At 41.0% G+C, this 18,080-nt stretch overlaps 1 protein-coding gene across 1 annotated transcript in view; it reads right to left on the reverse strand.

Annotated features, from left to right (window-relative positions):
• Nucleotides 1-18,080, reverse strand: part of TRPM5 (transient receptor potential cation channel subfamily M member 5) — a 78,312-nt gene that overhangs the window by 51,666 nt on the left and 8,566 nt on the right. The window contains exon 3 of the mRNA XM_073350321.1: nt 4,619-4,772. Coding sequence (XP_073206422.1) covers nt 4,619-4,772 — 154 coding nt within the window. The remainder of the gene's footprint in view (nt 1-4,618; nt 4,773-18,080) is intronic.

Here is an 18,080-nt window from a genome sequence, read left to right on the forward strand (position 1 = left end):
GATGCCCAAAGTCACAAGTTTTAGTTTAATACTCTTCATGACACTGGCCAGAACAAAATACTTCAGAAGAAGGTGCAGGAGACCCTGTAATGGACAATTATGGAAAAACTAGCCAATAGAGGGAAGTGTCTGCCCAACCTCCGTCACCTAGTAGTTGACTTTTTTTGTACAGAAAGAATGAGGCTTTATATTCCTTTAAAAAAACAAAATAAACAAATGTTGGATGTTATCCATATAAATATCTAGTTATGTCTTTTAATCCTGTTAAGTTCTTGATCTCACTGGCTTCCTATGGCAATGAGTCCTACTGGTTAATTATTCATTGTGTATCTCCCCAATATCCACAGTGGTGAGGACTGATGCATTATTTAGTTCTTCTTCTTCTTCAATGCCCTTGTCCTCTTCAACCACTGTCTTGACTCCTGTGGAGTCCAGTAGGCTTAACCATTTTGTCACAGACTTCTTGTTTCTGCACTACCTAAATTATTTCTTGTCTATTTTTATGTCTTTGGCTATTTGCTCTTCAAATACTTTCTTAGCCTTCCTAATTTTCATGACCTGCCTTAGTTTATGCTCTTTTCCACTGGTTTCACTTGAGCTGGATTTCTACTTTCTGTTGAATAATCTATTGATAATTCAGTGATGCAGAGTTCAATAATGGGCAAACATTTCTCTGATGATGTATTTACTAAATATGATACATGGTTTTCATCATTGGATTGGCATTAAATGTCTAAAACAGATCAGTGATGTCAATAGGATCAGCCAGAGGAAATAAACCGAAGAGCCTCAGCTCTTAAAATATTTAACAGAAGAGTATAGTACATACAAGTCTACTAGACCATTGTTATAAACTAAAACTAAGGACTGCAACCACATATCCGCATTGTACTAAGCTTTCCCAGCCACCATTCAACTGTGGACATACTCTGATATATAATTATGATCTAATTTCCTAGGGGTATTCATGTGTGTTGTCTTCATTCTATAGCAGTGTGCTTTGGAAGTACCAGTGACTTAACATTTATTTATGGCACTTTAAATCACATACTGTTTTGCTTCCAATAAGGCTTCCTTTTGTTATATACTATAGAAGGTATTGTTTTTTACATAAGGATGAGTACAAATTACAAAACAACAGAAACAAAAGAAAAAGTGTTCAAATCATCTATTTATACATATTCCCTCCAACAAAATATGCTTCTTCAAGGAAGCCTTAACCTGTTTTAAAAAATCTTCTGAACAGTAACCTATATAACTCTCAACATGTGCACCATTCACACAAGCCATTGTGTGATCTTATCATTAACACCCTTTATCATTGCCTCCATGAATCTGATGCTTCCTTCTCTTTTTATCTTAATTTTGTTATAAGGTCTTCTGGGTGCAGACTCCAAGAGGGACTCCAGCCCCTACATGCTATTCTGATGGTGTATTAGGATGGTAAAGAAGCCCACAAGAGGCCAGGGAGGATTCCCCAGGGATAAACTTTGTATCGGACCACCTGTCCTTGCCTTGTGCTGGCCTGTTGGCATACTGTTGTGTGCTGGGGATAGAACCAAGGATGGGGAAACAAATCAAACCACTGTGGCTGGTCTGGTAATGCTGTGGAGGCTGCTATAACTGAGAGCATCTCCTATGGCTGCCTAAATAACATCAGGGAATGTTTGTTTTGGTCCTGCAGCAGCCTACAGTCTGAAAGGCAGAAGTTTCCTACCTACAAGTCCCCTGGGCTGTGCCTTCCAGAGAGATGCAGCATAGAATTTGATCATCTGGTTTAATTTATTTTGTATTGCACATTTATAGCGAGCTATGCATAGGCCAAGATTTTAAAAGTGCCTTGTGATTTCTGGGAACCTGTTTGGTGTGTGTGTATGATTTTGTGTTTTTGTTTTGTTTTTTTTAATGCCCAACTTGAGACATCTTAAAGGTGCTTGATGTTTCAGAGAATGGGTGCTCAGCCCTTTCTGAAAATCAGGCCCCTTAAAAGTCGTAGCAATTTTTTAATCACTAGTCACGTTTTTTAATCTTGGCTGCTAGTAACCACTTTAAAAGTATATTTGTGGCTGGAGTTTAGATAGGAAATCCCACTGTACTTTTGTATCTTTCCTCCCTTTTCTTTTGCATCTGCCTATTTTGAATGCATGAGTTTGTTACCTCTGTATGGTCACTAAACCACACACTGCTGTGGCATCTGAGCACCTTCCAAAGTTTAAAAAATAAATAGGTGACTGACATAGATGACAGGTTTCAAATCAGATGTCAAGAATTATAACATTCATAAACCAGTCGGAGAACACTTCAATCTCTCTGGTCACGCAATCACAGACATGAAGGTCGCTATCTTAAAACAAAAAAACTTCAAATCCAGACTCCAGCGAGAAACTGCTGAATTGGAATTCATTTGCAAATTGGATACTATTAATTTAGGCTTAAATAGAGACTGGGAGTGGCTAAGTCATTATGCAAGGTAGCCTATTTCCCCTTGTTTTTTCCTACCCCCCCCCCCCAGACGTTCTGGTTAAACTTGGATTTAAACTTGGAGAGTGGTCAGTTTGGATGAGCTATTGCCAGCAGGAGAGTGAGTTTGTGTGTGTGTGTGTGTCCCCGGGAAAAGGGGGGGGGGGGGAGTGAGAGAGCCTGGATTTGTGCTGGACATGACCCACCTTGATTACCATGCACATTGTAGGGAGAGTGGTCACTTTGGATGAGCTATTACCAGCAGGAGAGTGAGTTTGTGTGTGTGGTTTTTGGAGGGGGTGAGGGGGTGAGAGAACCTGGATTTGTGCAGGAAATGGCCCACCTTGATTATCATGCACATTGTGAAGAGAGTTGTCACTTTGGATGGGCTATTACCAGCAGGAGAGTGAGTTTGTGTGTGGGGGGGTGGAGGGTGAGAAAACCTGGATTTGTGCTGGAAATGGCCCAACTTGATGATCACTTTAGATAAGCTATTACCAGCAGGACAGTGGGGTGGGAGGAGGTATTGTTTCATGATCTCTGTGTGTATATAATGTCTGCTGCAGTTTCCACGGTATGCATCCGATGAAGTGAGCTGTAGCTCACGAAAGCTCATGCTCAAATAAATTGGCTAGTCTCTAAGGTGCCACAAGTACTCCTTTTCTTTTGACATAGATGAGGTTGTCTCCTTCTCTGTGTTGTATATTGGGTAATAAGTGACACCTGAGTCTTGAAGGTGTCATTTGGCTGAATATGATTGTGAATGCAAATGCATGTGTGTGTCCTGTAGCGAAGTGGCTCTCAACCTTTCCAGACTACGGTACCCCTTTCAGGAGTCTGATTTTGTCTTGCCTACCCCCCAAGTTTCACTTCACTTAAAAACTACTTGCTTACAGAATCAGACACAAAAATACAAAGTCACAGCACACTATTACTGAAAAATTGCTGACTTTCTCATTTTTACCACATAATTATCAAATCAATTGGAATATAAATATTGTACTTACATATCCATGTATAGTATATAGAGCAGTATAAACCAGTCCTTGTCTGCATGAAATTTTATTTTGTACTGACTTTGCTAGTGCATTTTATGTAGCCTGTTGTAAAACTAGGTAAATATCTCGGTGAGTTGACATACCCGCTGGAAGGCCTCTGCGTACCCCTGGTTGAGAACCACTGCCATAGAGGCAGTGGTGTCTAGTGGTTTGAATACAGGGCTAGGAGCCTGGGATGCTTGAATTCTCATCCCACCTTCGCCACTGATTCACCTTAACATTACTTTGCACTTTACACATTTTGGGGCAGATCCTCAGCTAGTGTAAATCAGTATAACTTCATTAGGTCAAAGTAGCTATGCTGACTTACAGCAGCTGAGGATCTGCTCAGAATCCCATGCCTTCATCAGCACAAGGCTTGTTGAATATCTAAGAGGAGAGGCGTTCTGGAGTCTCAGTGACTGTGGAGGACTTGACTCGGGGGAGTTTTACTAGGTAGCATCCAAGACCAAGATTATGGATATGGGATGGGCAGAAGGTAACAGAAACTTCTTCTGGAAGTGCAGGGGGATGAAGTCAGGGTAGAATTTCAATAAATAAATAGGCAAAGGGTACATTTAAAAATGTTTTAAATAAGTAGAAGTTTAAAAAATAGATTGATTGGGCAGAAGCTGAAATAGGCAAATGATATGCAAATAAACAAAGCTGGGAAGGGTAAAATAAACTAAAAGTGTAAATGGTTCAAAGCCATCCAGTTGTGCATGATGCTTGTTTATGTAGCTAAGTGATCTTATTACTGTCACCCCCCCTCCTTTCTTCTGGTTTGTTGCATTTATTTGTGTCTTATTTTAAATTAGATTGTAAGCTCTTTGGGGCACGAACCATGACTTCACATGGGCTTGTACAGCACATAGCACTGATGTAGGGTGACCAGATAGAAAGTGTGAAAAATTGGGATGGGGCGGGGTAATAGGTCCCTATATAACAAAAAGCCCTGAATATCGGGACTGTCCCTATAAAATTGGGACATCTGGTCACCCTACACTGATGCCCTGCTCCTGTTTTTGACCTTTGCACACTACTGTAATGCAAACCAAATAATTTGACAATAGGAATAGAAGTCAAGAGCCTGAAGTTCCTTAATGGGAGAAGTATCATACCTTCCCTCGTTTCTTTCCGGAAGCCATGAAGTCAATTTCTCCTGTACAGTATGGCAATTCCCTTCTGAATGCTTCTTCTTTGACATTACTGCAAAGTTTGGCTTCTGTGTCTTCCATTGGAGCAGTGGTATGATAATTATTGTAGATAGATTCTCTGAAATAATGGAGCACTTAAAGATGAGAGTTCAAAAATATTCAGGTTAGATTGGGAAAGTAAAAAAATGTACCAAAGTTAATAAATGACAATTAATCTTCATTCAAAGTGTTCATATGTATTCCCCTATTTTACCCTTTAGCACAGGAGTAGTCAGTTATTTTTTTGTTGAGGTCCTCATTTCTTGGTCAAGGTCCAGACCAGAGAAAATAATTAAAAAATTAATAACAATAATTATAAGATTTTGGAGTCTGTTCAAAAGCATCTGGCTGTCTGGATTTGGCCCACTGTCTGCCTATTGACTACCTCTGCTTTAGCATTTTGTCTTAATGTTAATATGTTACAGTAGTAGCATAACATTATGTTACAGCTAAGACTGGAGTCCAATTTGCTAAGTGGCGGGAGGGCTGCCTTCTATTATGCATATATATAGCAGAGTTTAGGATCAAATTAGATGAGACAAAGGAAGTACTATTATACTCATCTTGCAGCTAGGGAACCAAAGCACAAAGATTTGAAGTGAGTTGCCCAAGGTCACATGGGAAATCTATGGCAGAGCCAGGAATTGAACCAAGGTCTCACAAGCTGAAAAGAGGGGCCTTGGCATGAAACAACAGCTGTGGTGGTGGCAGCAACTAGCAATGTTTGTGTTGCAACTTCTTGGTGTTATCATCCCATTGTGCTACCCTGATGCTACGCTGTTGTGTAGCAACCCAAAATAACAAAGTTGATGCTTTTGTACTGGCCTGAAGCTACTTGGGGGGAGGTTCAGCCCTGCTGTTCATGAGAATGACTCACTGATTGCATGTGTCTCATTTGCAGTCTGTGAGACTTGAATGGTCTATAGTTGTTGGGCACAACATAACAGTCCCACACTCCCATCCGTACGTGGATGTAGATATGCATCTGCAGAAGAGGGAAAGCGCACCAAGACAGCATGCTCCCAACGTTGCAGAAACTCACCTATAACCAAAATCATGAGACGTCTCTAAATGCATTAACCTGTGTGAATCTAATGGAACCATGCTATGTAGTGGGGTTTAAACCAACAATGCAGTCAGTGCAATCTGTTTGTCATGTGTCTGCTACTCTCCCACAGACTGGCTGAAGATGATTAATAATCTATCATGCTAGGGTTGAAAAAAGCAAAACCACCCTACACCTGTGTGAAAATTGTGTCTAAGTGTATCCCTCAAATACCTAGGCACGCCTCAACCTGTCCTCCCTTTTTGTATTGTCATCCCCTTGGAAGTTTCTGTTTGTGAATGAGCATTTTCCTCACAACTACTGCTTATTCCAATGAAACACTTGCCAGCCCATCTGTGAGTGACTTCAAGAAACAAGCAGCCAAACTATCAGTTATTAAAAGTGAATATGCCCAAATCTTGTGTGTATATCCATGACAAAAACAAACAACTTCCCCAGTGCTTTTAACAAGACTTTGCCAGAGTCCACAAGCCCCAAAAACTGACTGAAAAATCCAGGTCTCCTTTTTTATATGGAATGTGGATTATTTTTTTTTACTAAACAAATGTTTCCACGTTCTTCGTCCTTTTAAAAAATTAGGTCTGTGCCAGCAAGTCAGCACTCATGAGTGCCTCTAGAATAACAGGCTAGAGTGGTTAGAGAGTAAAAATCCTGTAAATGAACAGATTCTGTTTCAAGGTGACATGCCTTACCACATCAGATGTGAGCATGCTGTCCTCCTCTTCAAGTCCCATGCACAGCCTGCATGATATCTATTTCTCTGCTTTCTCCTTTTACATTCCCTCTTTCTATTCTCTTCACCTTTAGTAACTGTCCCTTCCGCAGCCTGCTCCCACTCTTGACTTCTAAACAGCTTTGCAACCCTTCCTTCATACAGATTGCCATGCTTCTACCTTCTCTGTGAAGTCCCTCATCCCACACAGTGAAGTGTTTGCTGATACATAACTCATTTTTAAAAAAGCATGGGACCTACAAGCTATATGCTCTTCTTCATTCTTCAGTCCTGCTGCTTTTGGTCACTTTCCAAACTTTCTCCCTCATCTGTATGTTATCTGTTTAGATGATGAGATTTTTGTAGGATGGGCCTTGTCTTCATGCCCTTCTGTCAAGCTCCTAGCACTCTGTTGGCTCTAGACAAATAATAAATAATCACAGTAACTGATTGCCAGACAAATAATGGTAAAATTCAGGCTATATAATGAATTAACAGGAGAGAGTTGTGGATGGGGGAGGAATATGAGAACTATGTCTGGCCACATGCATATGGATTTCCCTCAAGTGTGGAGGTATCTGGATCTGAGGGTTTTGGTTCAGGTCCATCGCTACCTGTGAAGTTATAAAATCTCCATTGTAGACGAATTATATTTACCTTAAATAATGGGATTTCAGATTCACTCCCTTTCTTAGATCATCACCATATTACCACCAAACTCCTATTTTATTTAAATCCACTTTGTCATTGGAGATTCTGTTCTCTCTTCTAACTTTGAGGACAATATTCTGGAAAAGAATACATTTGGTTTAGAATACTCTGTAATTTGCTTTTGGCAATTATCCTTTTACAATGGAATTTTATTCACTGAACAAAAGATTCTGATGAGAATACAGGTTTGAACTAATAATGTGAATTTAAGGCCGCATTCACTATGGCCCTGGACAGTTATTGATACCTGGGCAAAGTACTACCAAATCAGAAAGGGTAACATGTGACGTTCATTTTGCACTGGTGCAAATGACTGCACAGAGTATTGGTAGATTGGGCCCAATAAATTTTATATAAACAAGGAAGTAAAACGTGATTATGAGAAATTTTATTGTTAAAAGCTCACCTACAATCCTTTACCCATGGACAAAGTCTTACTAGTGTCCATAGTAGATGCAGGCCAGGAAGTAAGGCAGGATATAGCCCCAAGGCTAGATGGAAATCTGTTAATCAAAAGTATCTGCTATATTTTATGGCATTGTAGTAAGACTCCTCCTTGGACTCATCTTGAAAGTTTGAATCTGAATTCAAACTTGACCAAAGTTTGGGGATATTTCGATCTGGAGGGTTGGTTTGGGCCTTAGAGATGGGCCTACATCACAAATTTCAGGTCTGGAACCAGATCTAAATTTATCCAAACTTTGGGCATGTTCTATCCAGGATTTTTTTCCAGGACAAAGATGCTCAGATGGTGAGACGTATACTTTCTGGGTATCCACTGATTAACCCTATTAACAACCTCTGGTTATATACAGAAGTTTCTGTCTGGCATTTGGATAGTTATTTTTACAGGTACAATCCCCTAGACTGACACTAATTCTGTGACCCTACATCTGACCTGCTCTTCTGGACACTAGATAGGCAACAGTGGGGCAATAATAAAGGACATTCATACAGTGATCAAGACATGGGGGCTTCAATCACTGGCCTGGTTTTTGATAATTCTGGAGCCAATGTTAGTAATAACCAGTACAGCTGCCCAGCAGATACGGTTGTGATCCAGGAAGGCATGCCTGCATTATACAAAGCAGGAAAGGTGGTTCTGACAGTAGAGTGTCAAAACATCAACCCTGAAATTGGGCACAATATATAGAGTGGGCAATCAGATTAGATGAGACATTGAGCTATTCTGGTATGGAATGTCTTAGCTTCCTGTACATTTTGTCCAGGTGATATTGCAGATAATTCCAACAGATGGCACTGCATTTCTTAGTAAGAACTGACTCTAGTTCCAGTGTTTACTTATTCCCCTTGTATCTATTCTCTAATCACCCATGAATAAATAGTCAGTTGGACTCTTAATATGGTTGCACTTAAATGCTGATTCTGTTGCGTGTCTGGCATAGCACTGTGACAAGCAGTAACTGATGAAACTAGTAAATGTTGCTTTTGTATTTAATGCTTTTTGGAGGGGACGTTCATAGATTCTAAGGCCAGAAAGGACCATTGTGATCATCTAGTCCTATATAACAGAGGCCATAGAACTTCAACACTGTAAGGGGCACTCTGTGCATTTAGCAAAAACATGAAAACAAACTCCATGAAAATAGCATGACTCACTTGCCATAAAGATCATATCCAAACGATTTGCAGATATTGCCTTCAAATGCAAATGTCAAACCCTGGTTTTGCGCCACTGCTGTTTTGCATTTGTCGTTCCAGGCAGCTATGGAATGGAATCCATGTGATTCACAGAACAATGCAAACATCCTAGCATCCAGATCACTTGCACTTGTTTCCATTTTCAAAATGGAGATGGACTTACACTGAAATACCTACCAGAAGCCTCAGGTTTTCTTCACCTTCCCTAAAGTTTTCTAAATGAGTACAGATTATCTTTATTTTAAAGTTTCCGCTGTCATGGTCAGCCATCACTGTGCTGAGCTAGAACACAACATTGTTCTTTTAAGTGCCTGCTTTTTATTTGAAACTATGCACTGCAATGGGACTCTAGCAGGTATTGAACATAGAGCAGCAAATGAGTTGCATTTTCGCCTAGGTATTTAATATGCTAGGCAGCAGTGAAGAGGAGAAACAAAAATAAATTCTGTTATTTCCTCCTGGATTGGTCGGTGTTTGTTCTTTACAAAACAAACCTTGCATTGACAATGTTTTGATTAATGATCTATTACAATTAATTGTAATTTCATTGGGCTCCTCTTATTCTTGGACCTCCTTGAAATGCTTCCCTTTGAAGTCAGTGGAAAGACTCTCATTGGTTTCAATAGGCATTGGATCCAGCCCTAAAACTGCACTGGACTCCAAGTGCACCATGTTACCGCTGTTGGGCCAGATCTTCACATGGTATAAGTCAGCATATTCCACAGAAGTCAGCTGAGCTTTGTTGATTTGCATCAGCTTAGGATGAGGTCCATTGTTTGATTGTAAGGATCCAGGAAAAGTATTAATCAGAAAAGGCAGATAGTGGCAAACGGGAGATTAGCCCATGTACTGATGGGGAAAATTAAAAACATGTCCTTCCAAGAAGGAGACAGGAATTTGCCATAAGCAGAACTGATTGAAAAACCTGGGGGAAAATATTTTGCTTTTTCTCCCCTCCTAAAATTTCAATTAAAATTTCATTGTAAAATCAAATTTTCAGAAAATTTCAATGAGCTCTAATTCTGAGCTTTTCTACTCTCTGTGAGGCCAACAGATGCCCAAATCTAAACAAAAATAACTGATTTTAAAAGGTGAGCAGTAGGGGGGAAAAAGTGAAATGAGAATTTCCCACCAATCTGTGTGTGTGTGTAATTTAAAAACCAACCAACCCCAAAGCCCAAACACGCTGTATTTGACAGCCTTACTTTAGGTATGGATCAGGTCTAGGTAAATAAATCTTTTTAGAACTTTACTATCTATATAAAAATATAGGTGGTATTAATATTAGTGGGTCAAATCCTGACCTGGATACTCCCATTGTCTTTAGTTTCCAATGTCCATGGAAAGAATGTGACTAATTAGACTGTAATCGAAACACAATAGCCCAGAAAACTATTTCAAACTAGCCTAGCAAGTTAATACAATTTAAAAAAAACAACAACAAATGTCAGTGCCACCTACACATAAATAAACATCATTTATACCTAGTGATGGCCTAAGTGTGAATGATTCACTGTGTGATCCAGTCTCATGAGTCACTATCTCTGTGAAAAGTTTCAGAGTGAAGTAGTTTTTTAAAGGCACGCTGTCAGGACTGGGCCATTATAAGACTGGGGCCTGTAATACCATGGCCTAATACTATAGCACAATTTGTTACCACCCAGACTGCCAGTCCTGAACCATGATTTACCTGTGTTGGGGGCTTCTACGTTGTGACTGGTCCCTACCACAGCGGCCGCTGAAGCTCAGACAGGACCCAAACTAGATCTGTCTTGGTCCAAGCAAACTGTTGGCCAGAACTATGTTTTCTGAATGGCGCCGGTGGCTGGTGTAGACAAGGCCCAGACATGTTATGGTATCCCATGATGATGTAAATTATTCCATAAGTACTACCAGGACACCCAGCATACCTGGGCTATAGCACACTTTTAGGTGTCATCATAATGTATTTGTGTGTAGGCAGGGCCAGATTGTTATATAATGGTGTACACAATCATGTAATAGTCCAAGCCAGTTGGATTTACTGGTAGAACCCAGGCTGTCACACAGGGTTGTGTAAGCCATTTCTTAATATGGGTTAAGACGGTGCCCATTTAAGCCCTGATTCAGTACAGCACTTATGCATATACTTGTTGAACTAAGGCCTAAATCCAGGTGGAAAGGGGTCCCGCTCCCACATGGAAAGGCGGTAGGAAGTGGGGAGGATTCAAATGCACCTTCCCTCCTATTATAGAATCAGAGAAATGTAGGGATGGAAGACACCTCAAGAGGTCATCCAATCCATTGCCCTGTGCTGAGGCAGGATTAAGTATATCTAGGCCATCCCTGATAGGTATTTGTATAACCTGTTCTTAAAAGCCTCCAAGGACAAAGATGATATTAACCATCCCAGGTAACATGTTCCAGTGCTTAACTATCCTTATAATTAGAAGCCTAATATCCAACCTAAATCTCCATTGCTTCATATTAAGCTGATTATTTCCTGTCTTACCTTAGGTGGACAAGGATAACAACTGATCACCTTTTACATACTTGAAGACTATTACCATGTCCCCCTCCAGTCTTTTTCTCTCTAGACTAAACACGCCCAATTAATTCCACCTTTCCTCAGAGGCCATGTTTTCTAAATCTCTTATTTTTGTTGCTCTTCTCTGGATTCTCCTCAATTTGTTAACATCTTTCTTGAAGTGTGGCATCCAAAACTGGACAGAATACTCCAGCTGAGGCCTCACCAGTTCTGAGTAGAGTAGAACAATTAGCTCCCATGTTTTACATGTGACATTCATGTTAACACATCCCAGGATGAGATTTGCCATCTTTGCAACAGCATCACACTTGTTGACTCACCATTCAGTTTGTGAACCGCTATAACCCCCAGATACTTTTCAGAAGTACTACTGCCTCGCCTGTTTGTTCCCCATTTTGTATGTGTCCACTTCCTGCAGAAGGTGCTCCATGCAAGTTGTGATCCTCACCAGCAAGTGGGAGATGGGGAGTGGGTAGTCAGCATCCTTCCCCTGCTGGTATCATTGGGATTCCCTAGGCATCAGGCTGCAATAGCTTTCCCAGAGAGCCCGCTTCATACTGGGGATCCTCCTCTGAAGGGGGTCCTAGGAGTAAGGAGTCCAAATAGAACAGCTCTATTGGAGCCCCAGCAACAGGGAGTTGGCAGTTGGGGAGGGGTGTGGGTCCTGGGACTCCAGAGCTGGCGCAGAGGCTTGGGTCTGAATGTAGATGGTTCTGACCTCCTGCAAATCCTGTGGGATTTGGGGATCAATCCAGCTTCATTCTGTAGAGGGAATGCCCTGCTCCCTCAAAGGAACAATGTGTGTGTGTGGATCTATGATGGGGATGCCTACAAAGATTCCTTTTTGTGGATTTTACTTCAGGAGTGGACGACGTAGCCCGTGGTTGGGTTATCTCCATGGTGGGATTTGAGCATGTGTTGAAGTCATTTGAGCATGAACCATTTTTACACATGGTCCTAGGTAACTTTGGGCTTGTCTACATGAACATGTAGTTCGCGATAAGTTAGCATATGAATCTACCCCACACTAGCCTGCCTCAGACCAACTCTCTGTGTGGAGCCTGCTGACGAGCACTAACCTTTCTTTAGGTTAGGGCTCTCCAGCAGGGGCCACATGAACAGCTATTGCCTGGCAGATTTACACCCAAGCTTGCCATACACTAAATGTTCATGGAAACAAATCCTTAGTCTGAACTTTAATGAAGATGGAGTCAGCCAGGCAATAGTCACAACAAGGCCTACAGATGTCACCTGAAAGCTGTATCCTTTTTATTATACAGTCTTTCCCCCTGCTGTTTGTTAGCTGCCCACAAGGGAATTGTCTGGAGTTGTTTGACTGAAAGAGTAGGAGTGTGCTGGTCATTAGTTCACAGTGTCTAATTGTAGTGTTAACTCCTCCTATATACCAGTGCAGAGTGAGAGCATATGACACTGCTCTCACCTACCCCCCCACTCTGACTCAGTCCCTGTTAGATTCCCCGCCCTACTCAGAAGCAGAGTTAATTGGACATGTAAGTGCGTACAAATACCTTAGACCCAATCCTGTTGCACTGAAGTTAATGGAAGTTTTGCCATGACTTCAATGAGAGCAGGAGCTATCCCATCAATTTTATTTGGCTCATAGTTTCATTGGGTCATAGCTTTTAATTAACGGCTTTCCAGGCCATGAGGAGGAAGAGGGATAGATAAGTAAGCCATGTCCTCATTGGTTTAGGTTTTGACAGCAAGGCCAGCCAACCCTGACCTTTACTTTTGTTCAGAAAGTATTCCCTGTGGTAGGATATTGCGTAAAATATAGCAGAGGTGGCTCCCCTAAACCTCATTTTGGTTGATGACCCAGAAGAATGGATAGCTCCTATGGTCTTGTCTGCACTATACACATTTTCTAAATCTTGCTCGCCAGTGCTAACACTGGTGCAGCTTCTGTAAACAAAGCTCCTATGGCTGCAGCTCTTTTTAATAGTGTTTCACTTAAATCTGCTGAGAGCAGTGATAACGAGCCAATAGATGGGGGTGGAGGAAACTTTGTTGAGATGTGGAGAGTAGAGCTACAACAGAAAGGGAATGCCTGAAAGTCCAAATTGCTTTGAATTTGACTTTTTAGAAGACTCTGATTAAAGTAGACCCTGAAGATAGATATGCACTTCCCCTCCCCTCACTTCATCATAACCCTCTTTACTTACTTTGTGTATTATGATGAATCTGGTATGTTGGTACATTTGTTGTATTTGGAAAAAATAATAAATATGAACAAGTGTAGCTATTCTAGTCAGCTCCTCTGCGTCATCTAAAAATCCAATTTAAATACTGTTCTAGTTATATCATAAATGCAGTGCAACAGTTGCTGAGCTCAGCTGACATAACTGCAGCCCTATAGATCTGGGTTCAAATCCTAGATAAAAAGGCTATGGTTTAAACTGGCAATGACTGTGAAAATACAGTCTCTAACTAGGGAAGTTGACAAAGACAGTTCCAGAAAATATACCAAGCCCAGAAATCTTCTGATGGCAAACATCAGCTGAAGCAAGGGACTCAAAACAAAACTACATGAAGTGGCAGATCAATCAAGTAGCAAATTCAGAAACCATGGTTAACATTTTCAAACATGCCTAAGTGATTTGGAGTTACTACATACCTTTGAAAATTTTAACTTATGTTGTTAATTGAAATTATTCAGTCTCCGTTATAGGAAGATTGATATTATGGAATTTATGTAAAAGATAGCTGTAGTGTTTGTGTATGCGTAGATAGTTACTACAGAGAGCACCCAAAAATAGGGGGGAGGGAAGGAAGGGGAAGATCAACAGGAAATAACCCAAGAACAGAAAAAGATATAGAAGCTGAGAGGTTTGTTATTGAACCAAATGAGGTTTTAAATTTTTGATACAGAACATGTTGCATGGCATTTTGCTTCCTTTTTGTAGATAAATTTTGAGGTTTAAGGCTAGATCCAACATTCACTAAAGTCTTCCTATTGATTTCAGGGAGCTTGGGATTGGATTCTTAAGCAGGTTGACATCATCCCTTTAAAAGTTCCCTTCCTTTTGAACAAACTAGTGTGCAAAATGCTAATGCAAATACATATACTTTGCCTTTTCATTTCCAACATCATCAGCTGAAAGCAACTAAACAAAACCCGTGGATATTTGAATATTGTAATTTTAGTGAGTCGACAAACATTTGCGTGTGGACTTTAACCAGTTTGTTTCACATGTGAATCAATGCTGGAGAAAAAGCTGCAAAGAGAAAATGGAAAGAAGAAAGGGCAGGGTAGTAAAGAATGGAAGAAGCGGAGGAAGTAGGAGGTCAGAGGAAGAGAATGACAGAGAGGCACAGCCAAACCATAATATTGTTGGTAAAGTTGGTAAAGCCATTTGTCATATTGGGGTGTGGGAGGGGAAGTGTTACATCTGCTTTAGTACGCTGTGGGAACTTTTATTTAACCCCTTTCAGTGGTGGGTTCTTCAGCTCCACACAGAATCACCAGTATGGGGTGGAGTGGGGTTAGATCTCATACAAAATCTTACCGGAAAAATTTAGTTGAAGTTGACTTATATATGAGCACTGTCATATGGAAGGAATATTGGAGGAAGGGCCATAAGATAAATAAAAACAACAATTCAGAATTAGGAAAGGCCTGAAGTAGTCTGCTGTGGCTATGCTCAGATCTGTCTTTTGTTGTTAATCTATTAGATCTTTATACTTCCAGAACTTAAGAGTAGAATTTTCAAAAGTTCCCAGCACTGGCCTAACTCTGTTCCAATTGAAACCAACCATTGACTTCAATGGAAACAGACTTAGGCCAAGGCAAAGGAATTTAGAAAAATCCCACCCTAAAAGTGATGCTAAGTCCATCTTTTAAAAATACCTTGTTTCACATTTAAAATGGATAAAATAATTTTGCCTAAACTCTTTACTCCCACAAAATCTTTCCTTATGTCTAGGTCTCTTGTCAGGGCAATTATCACAAAAAACATTCCCTTTGCCTTTATTGTTAGACTGATTTTTTTTCCACAACTTCCCTTATTTTATAGCATTAACTTGTTTACTAAACTAAGCAAATTTTATGTGCAGTTCAAAGAGGAAGTATATGCAAAAGTGAGCATCCCTTTTGCATAAAGCAGAAACACTGTGGGCTTTAAAATGCCAGACTTCAGGAAAATAATCTGTTTTGTTTCTAAAATAAAGCAAAACTGCAGAAATGTTGATCTGGTTTTATGCACTCCTTGATATTGAAATATTTTATTATGCAGGCATGGTAATGACTCCATAATTAGTCTTATGTTAAGCTTTTGCCTTTGAGACTTTAAAGCCTCATAGAATCATAGAATATCAGGGTTGGAAGGGACCTCAGGAGGTCATCTAGTCCAACCCCCTGCTCAAAGCAGGACCAATCCCCAATTAAATCATCCCAGCCAGGGCTTTGTCAAGCCTGACCTTAAAAACTTCTAAGGAAGGAGATTCTACCACCTCCCTAGGTAACGCATTCCAGTGTTTCACCACCCTCCTAGTGAAAATTTTTTTCCTAATATCCAACCTAAACCTCCCCCACTGCAACTTGAGACCATTACTCCTCGTTCTGTCATCTGCCACCACTGAGAACAGTCTAGAGCCATCCTCTTTGGAACCACCTCTCAGGTAGTTGAAAGCAGCTACCAAATACTGCTCACTGTAGCTCAGACCTCTAGCACAAGTTGGAAGAGGATGTCTGAGTTTTTCTGAAGGTTGGACCTGAGAATGTGCAGCTCCCATTGACTTCAGTTGGCACTTTGTGTGCTCAGCCCCTTTAAAAGTCAGAGCCATTGAATGCACTAAAAAGTGTTCCTGGAATAATTATATAAACATCCCAAAGTCCTTCTTTTCTAAAATTTGGGCTGGTGAGTCTCACCTTTGTCCAGATCTCATTTGCAAATAAACAGCCATCTGTGCAAGCTTTAAACTCAGAGACACACCTGTCCGTCACAGATGCACTACAATGAAGTTTGCACTGTTCTACATGTAATTTTTTTCTAACTTTGCCCATGAAGTAGTTCTTCTAACAGCAGCTGCCAGCACACCTACACTCAGTTACTGCTGTTCTCTGGCACTGCCTCTCAACGTATTTGACTCACCAGGAGGCTGAGCACAGAACCAGGTGAACCAGGGAAGAACAGTGGGTAACAGCGGGGTCTGTGAGTAAGAGTCTGACTGTAGCCAGCATAAAGGTGAATGATCAGTTTTAGGGGTGCAGATGGATGCTTAAATATTTGGGGAACAGAGGAAGAGAACTGGTCTGAGAGTCATCTTTTACCCCTAGTCACAACATCCATCTGAAATACCACTATTACTAATGCCCCTTGGAATTGGGGAACATGTTTCTCCTCCACACTTTACAGCGTTGGTCTACTGATCATTCTTTGGTGTATCAGATCAGGACTTCCCCAAAGCAGACTAGAGGTCCAGTTCTGGCAGAGGAAGTCATGCAAGGACTCACCAAATTCCTCTAACTCCATACTGCAAGTAATGTAAAACCTTATAGTTGATCTCATACTGTCCCCATGTCCACTCAACACACTGTCCAATTCATCAAGGCATCCATATCCCAACTAACGCAATGGTCAGAATGCAGGTTCTGTGGTAGTCTGACTTAGAGGAACTGGTTAAGGTGATGTGTAAGGGTGAAGGAACGTTACAGAAACTTCCGCTAATTTGACATTTCTTTGCTTTAAAGGGCTAGCCTCACTGGGTTTCTCATGCCAGCAACCTTTAACTGGGTTTTATTGAGGGTGGGATTTTTGGGGTGTGAGGGAGGAAAACACCTATTTAGAATCTGTCATCCCTTAAGGCTTGATCCAAAACCCACTGAAGTGTTTTACAAACTATGGGCTAGAATCAGCCCCATTTGCAGTGGGTGAAAACCAGCTGTGTGCAACAGAAGATTCCCCCTGCTGAGAGGTAGGCAGGGATTTGGAATTTATTTTTTTGTATTCTTACAATTCAGGGGTTCCACTGAGGGAGGGTGTTTAAATGTATGGCTGGGCTGCCGTAGAGGCTGCCAGTAGGGACTGCCCAGATAGTACACTTGAAGCAGCATGTTTCCTGGGTAGCCTGGCTATGTTCCCTCTACAGCCTAGCTTGCCCACTTTCTGGGCTGTGGTACCTGGCTCCTGGTCTGCCCACAGAGATGACGTGGTGGGCACCTTGTGCCATGGTGACCAATTATGGGGATTACTTTATATTAAGTGGGATTCACAGGTCTAGTTTCCATGGGTGAAACCTGGCAGAAAATGGATTATATAATCCACACACCCAGCTTCAGGAAAGGAATGCATCCATTTCTTGGGTGGAGTGTGGGAGATATTTGCATTGGGAATATTTGTACAATTGTAGCTACGCAGCTGCAATCCCCACTGTAGATGTGCTGCATCAGTGCAAGCCCCATATTGCATTGCAACAATACTGGGGAGTTGCATTGGTGCAATAGTGGTACAAATATTCCCAGTACAGACAAGCTGTTAGGCAGGCAAGCAGTACATAGCACATTGTAGAAAAATGATGAGAAGGATTTATTTTATTTTTTTTTGGCCAAGGATACAGCTTCAAATCCCTGCTGCTACAAGTAGTTCTGTGGAATCTTAACGTTCGTGTAGAACAAATGGAAACTCTGCTGTTAGTCTAATCCTGAGTACACCCACCCATCCTCAGTTGGTGCCAATCACCAAAGCTCCAT

The sequence above is a fragment of the Lepidochelys kempii genome, chromosome 6 (assembly GCF_965140265.1).
Source record: "Lepidochelys kempii isolate rLepKem1 chromosome 6, rLepKem1.hap2, whole genome shotgun sequence".
Taxonomy (NCBI): Eukaryota; Metazoa; Chordata; order Testudines; family Cheloniidae; genus Lepidochelys; species Lepidochelys kempii.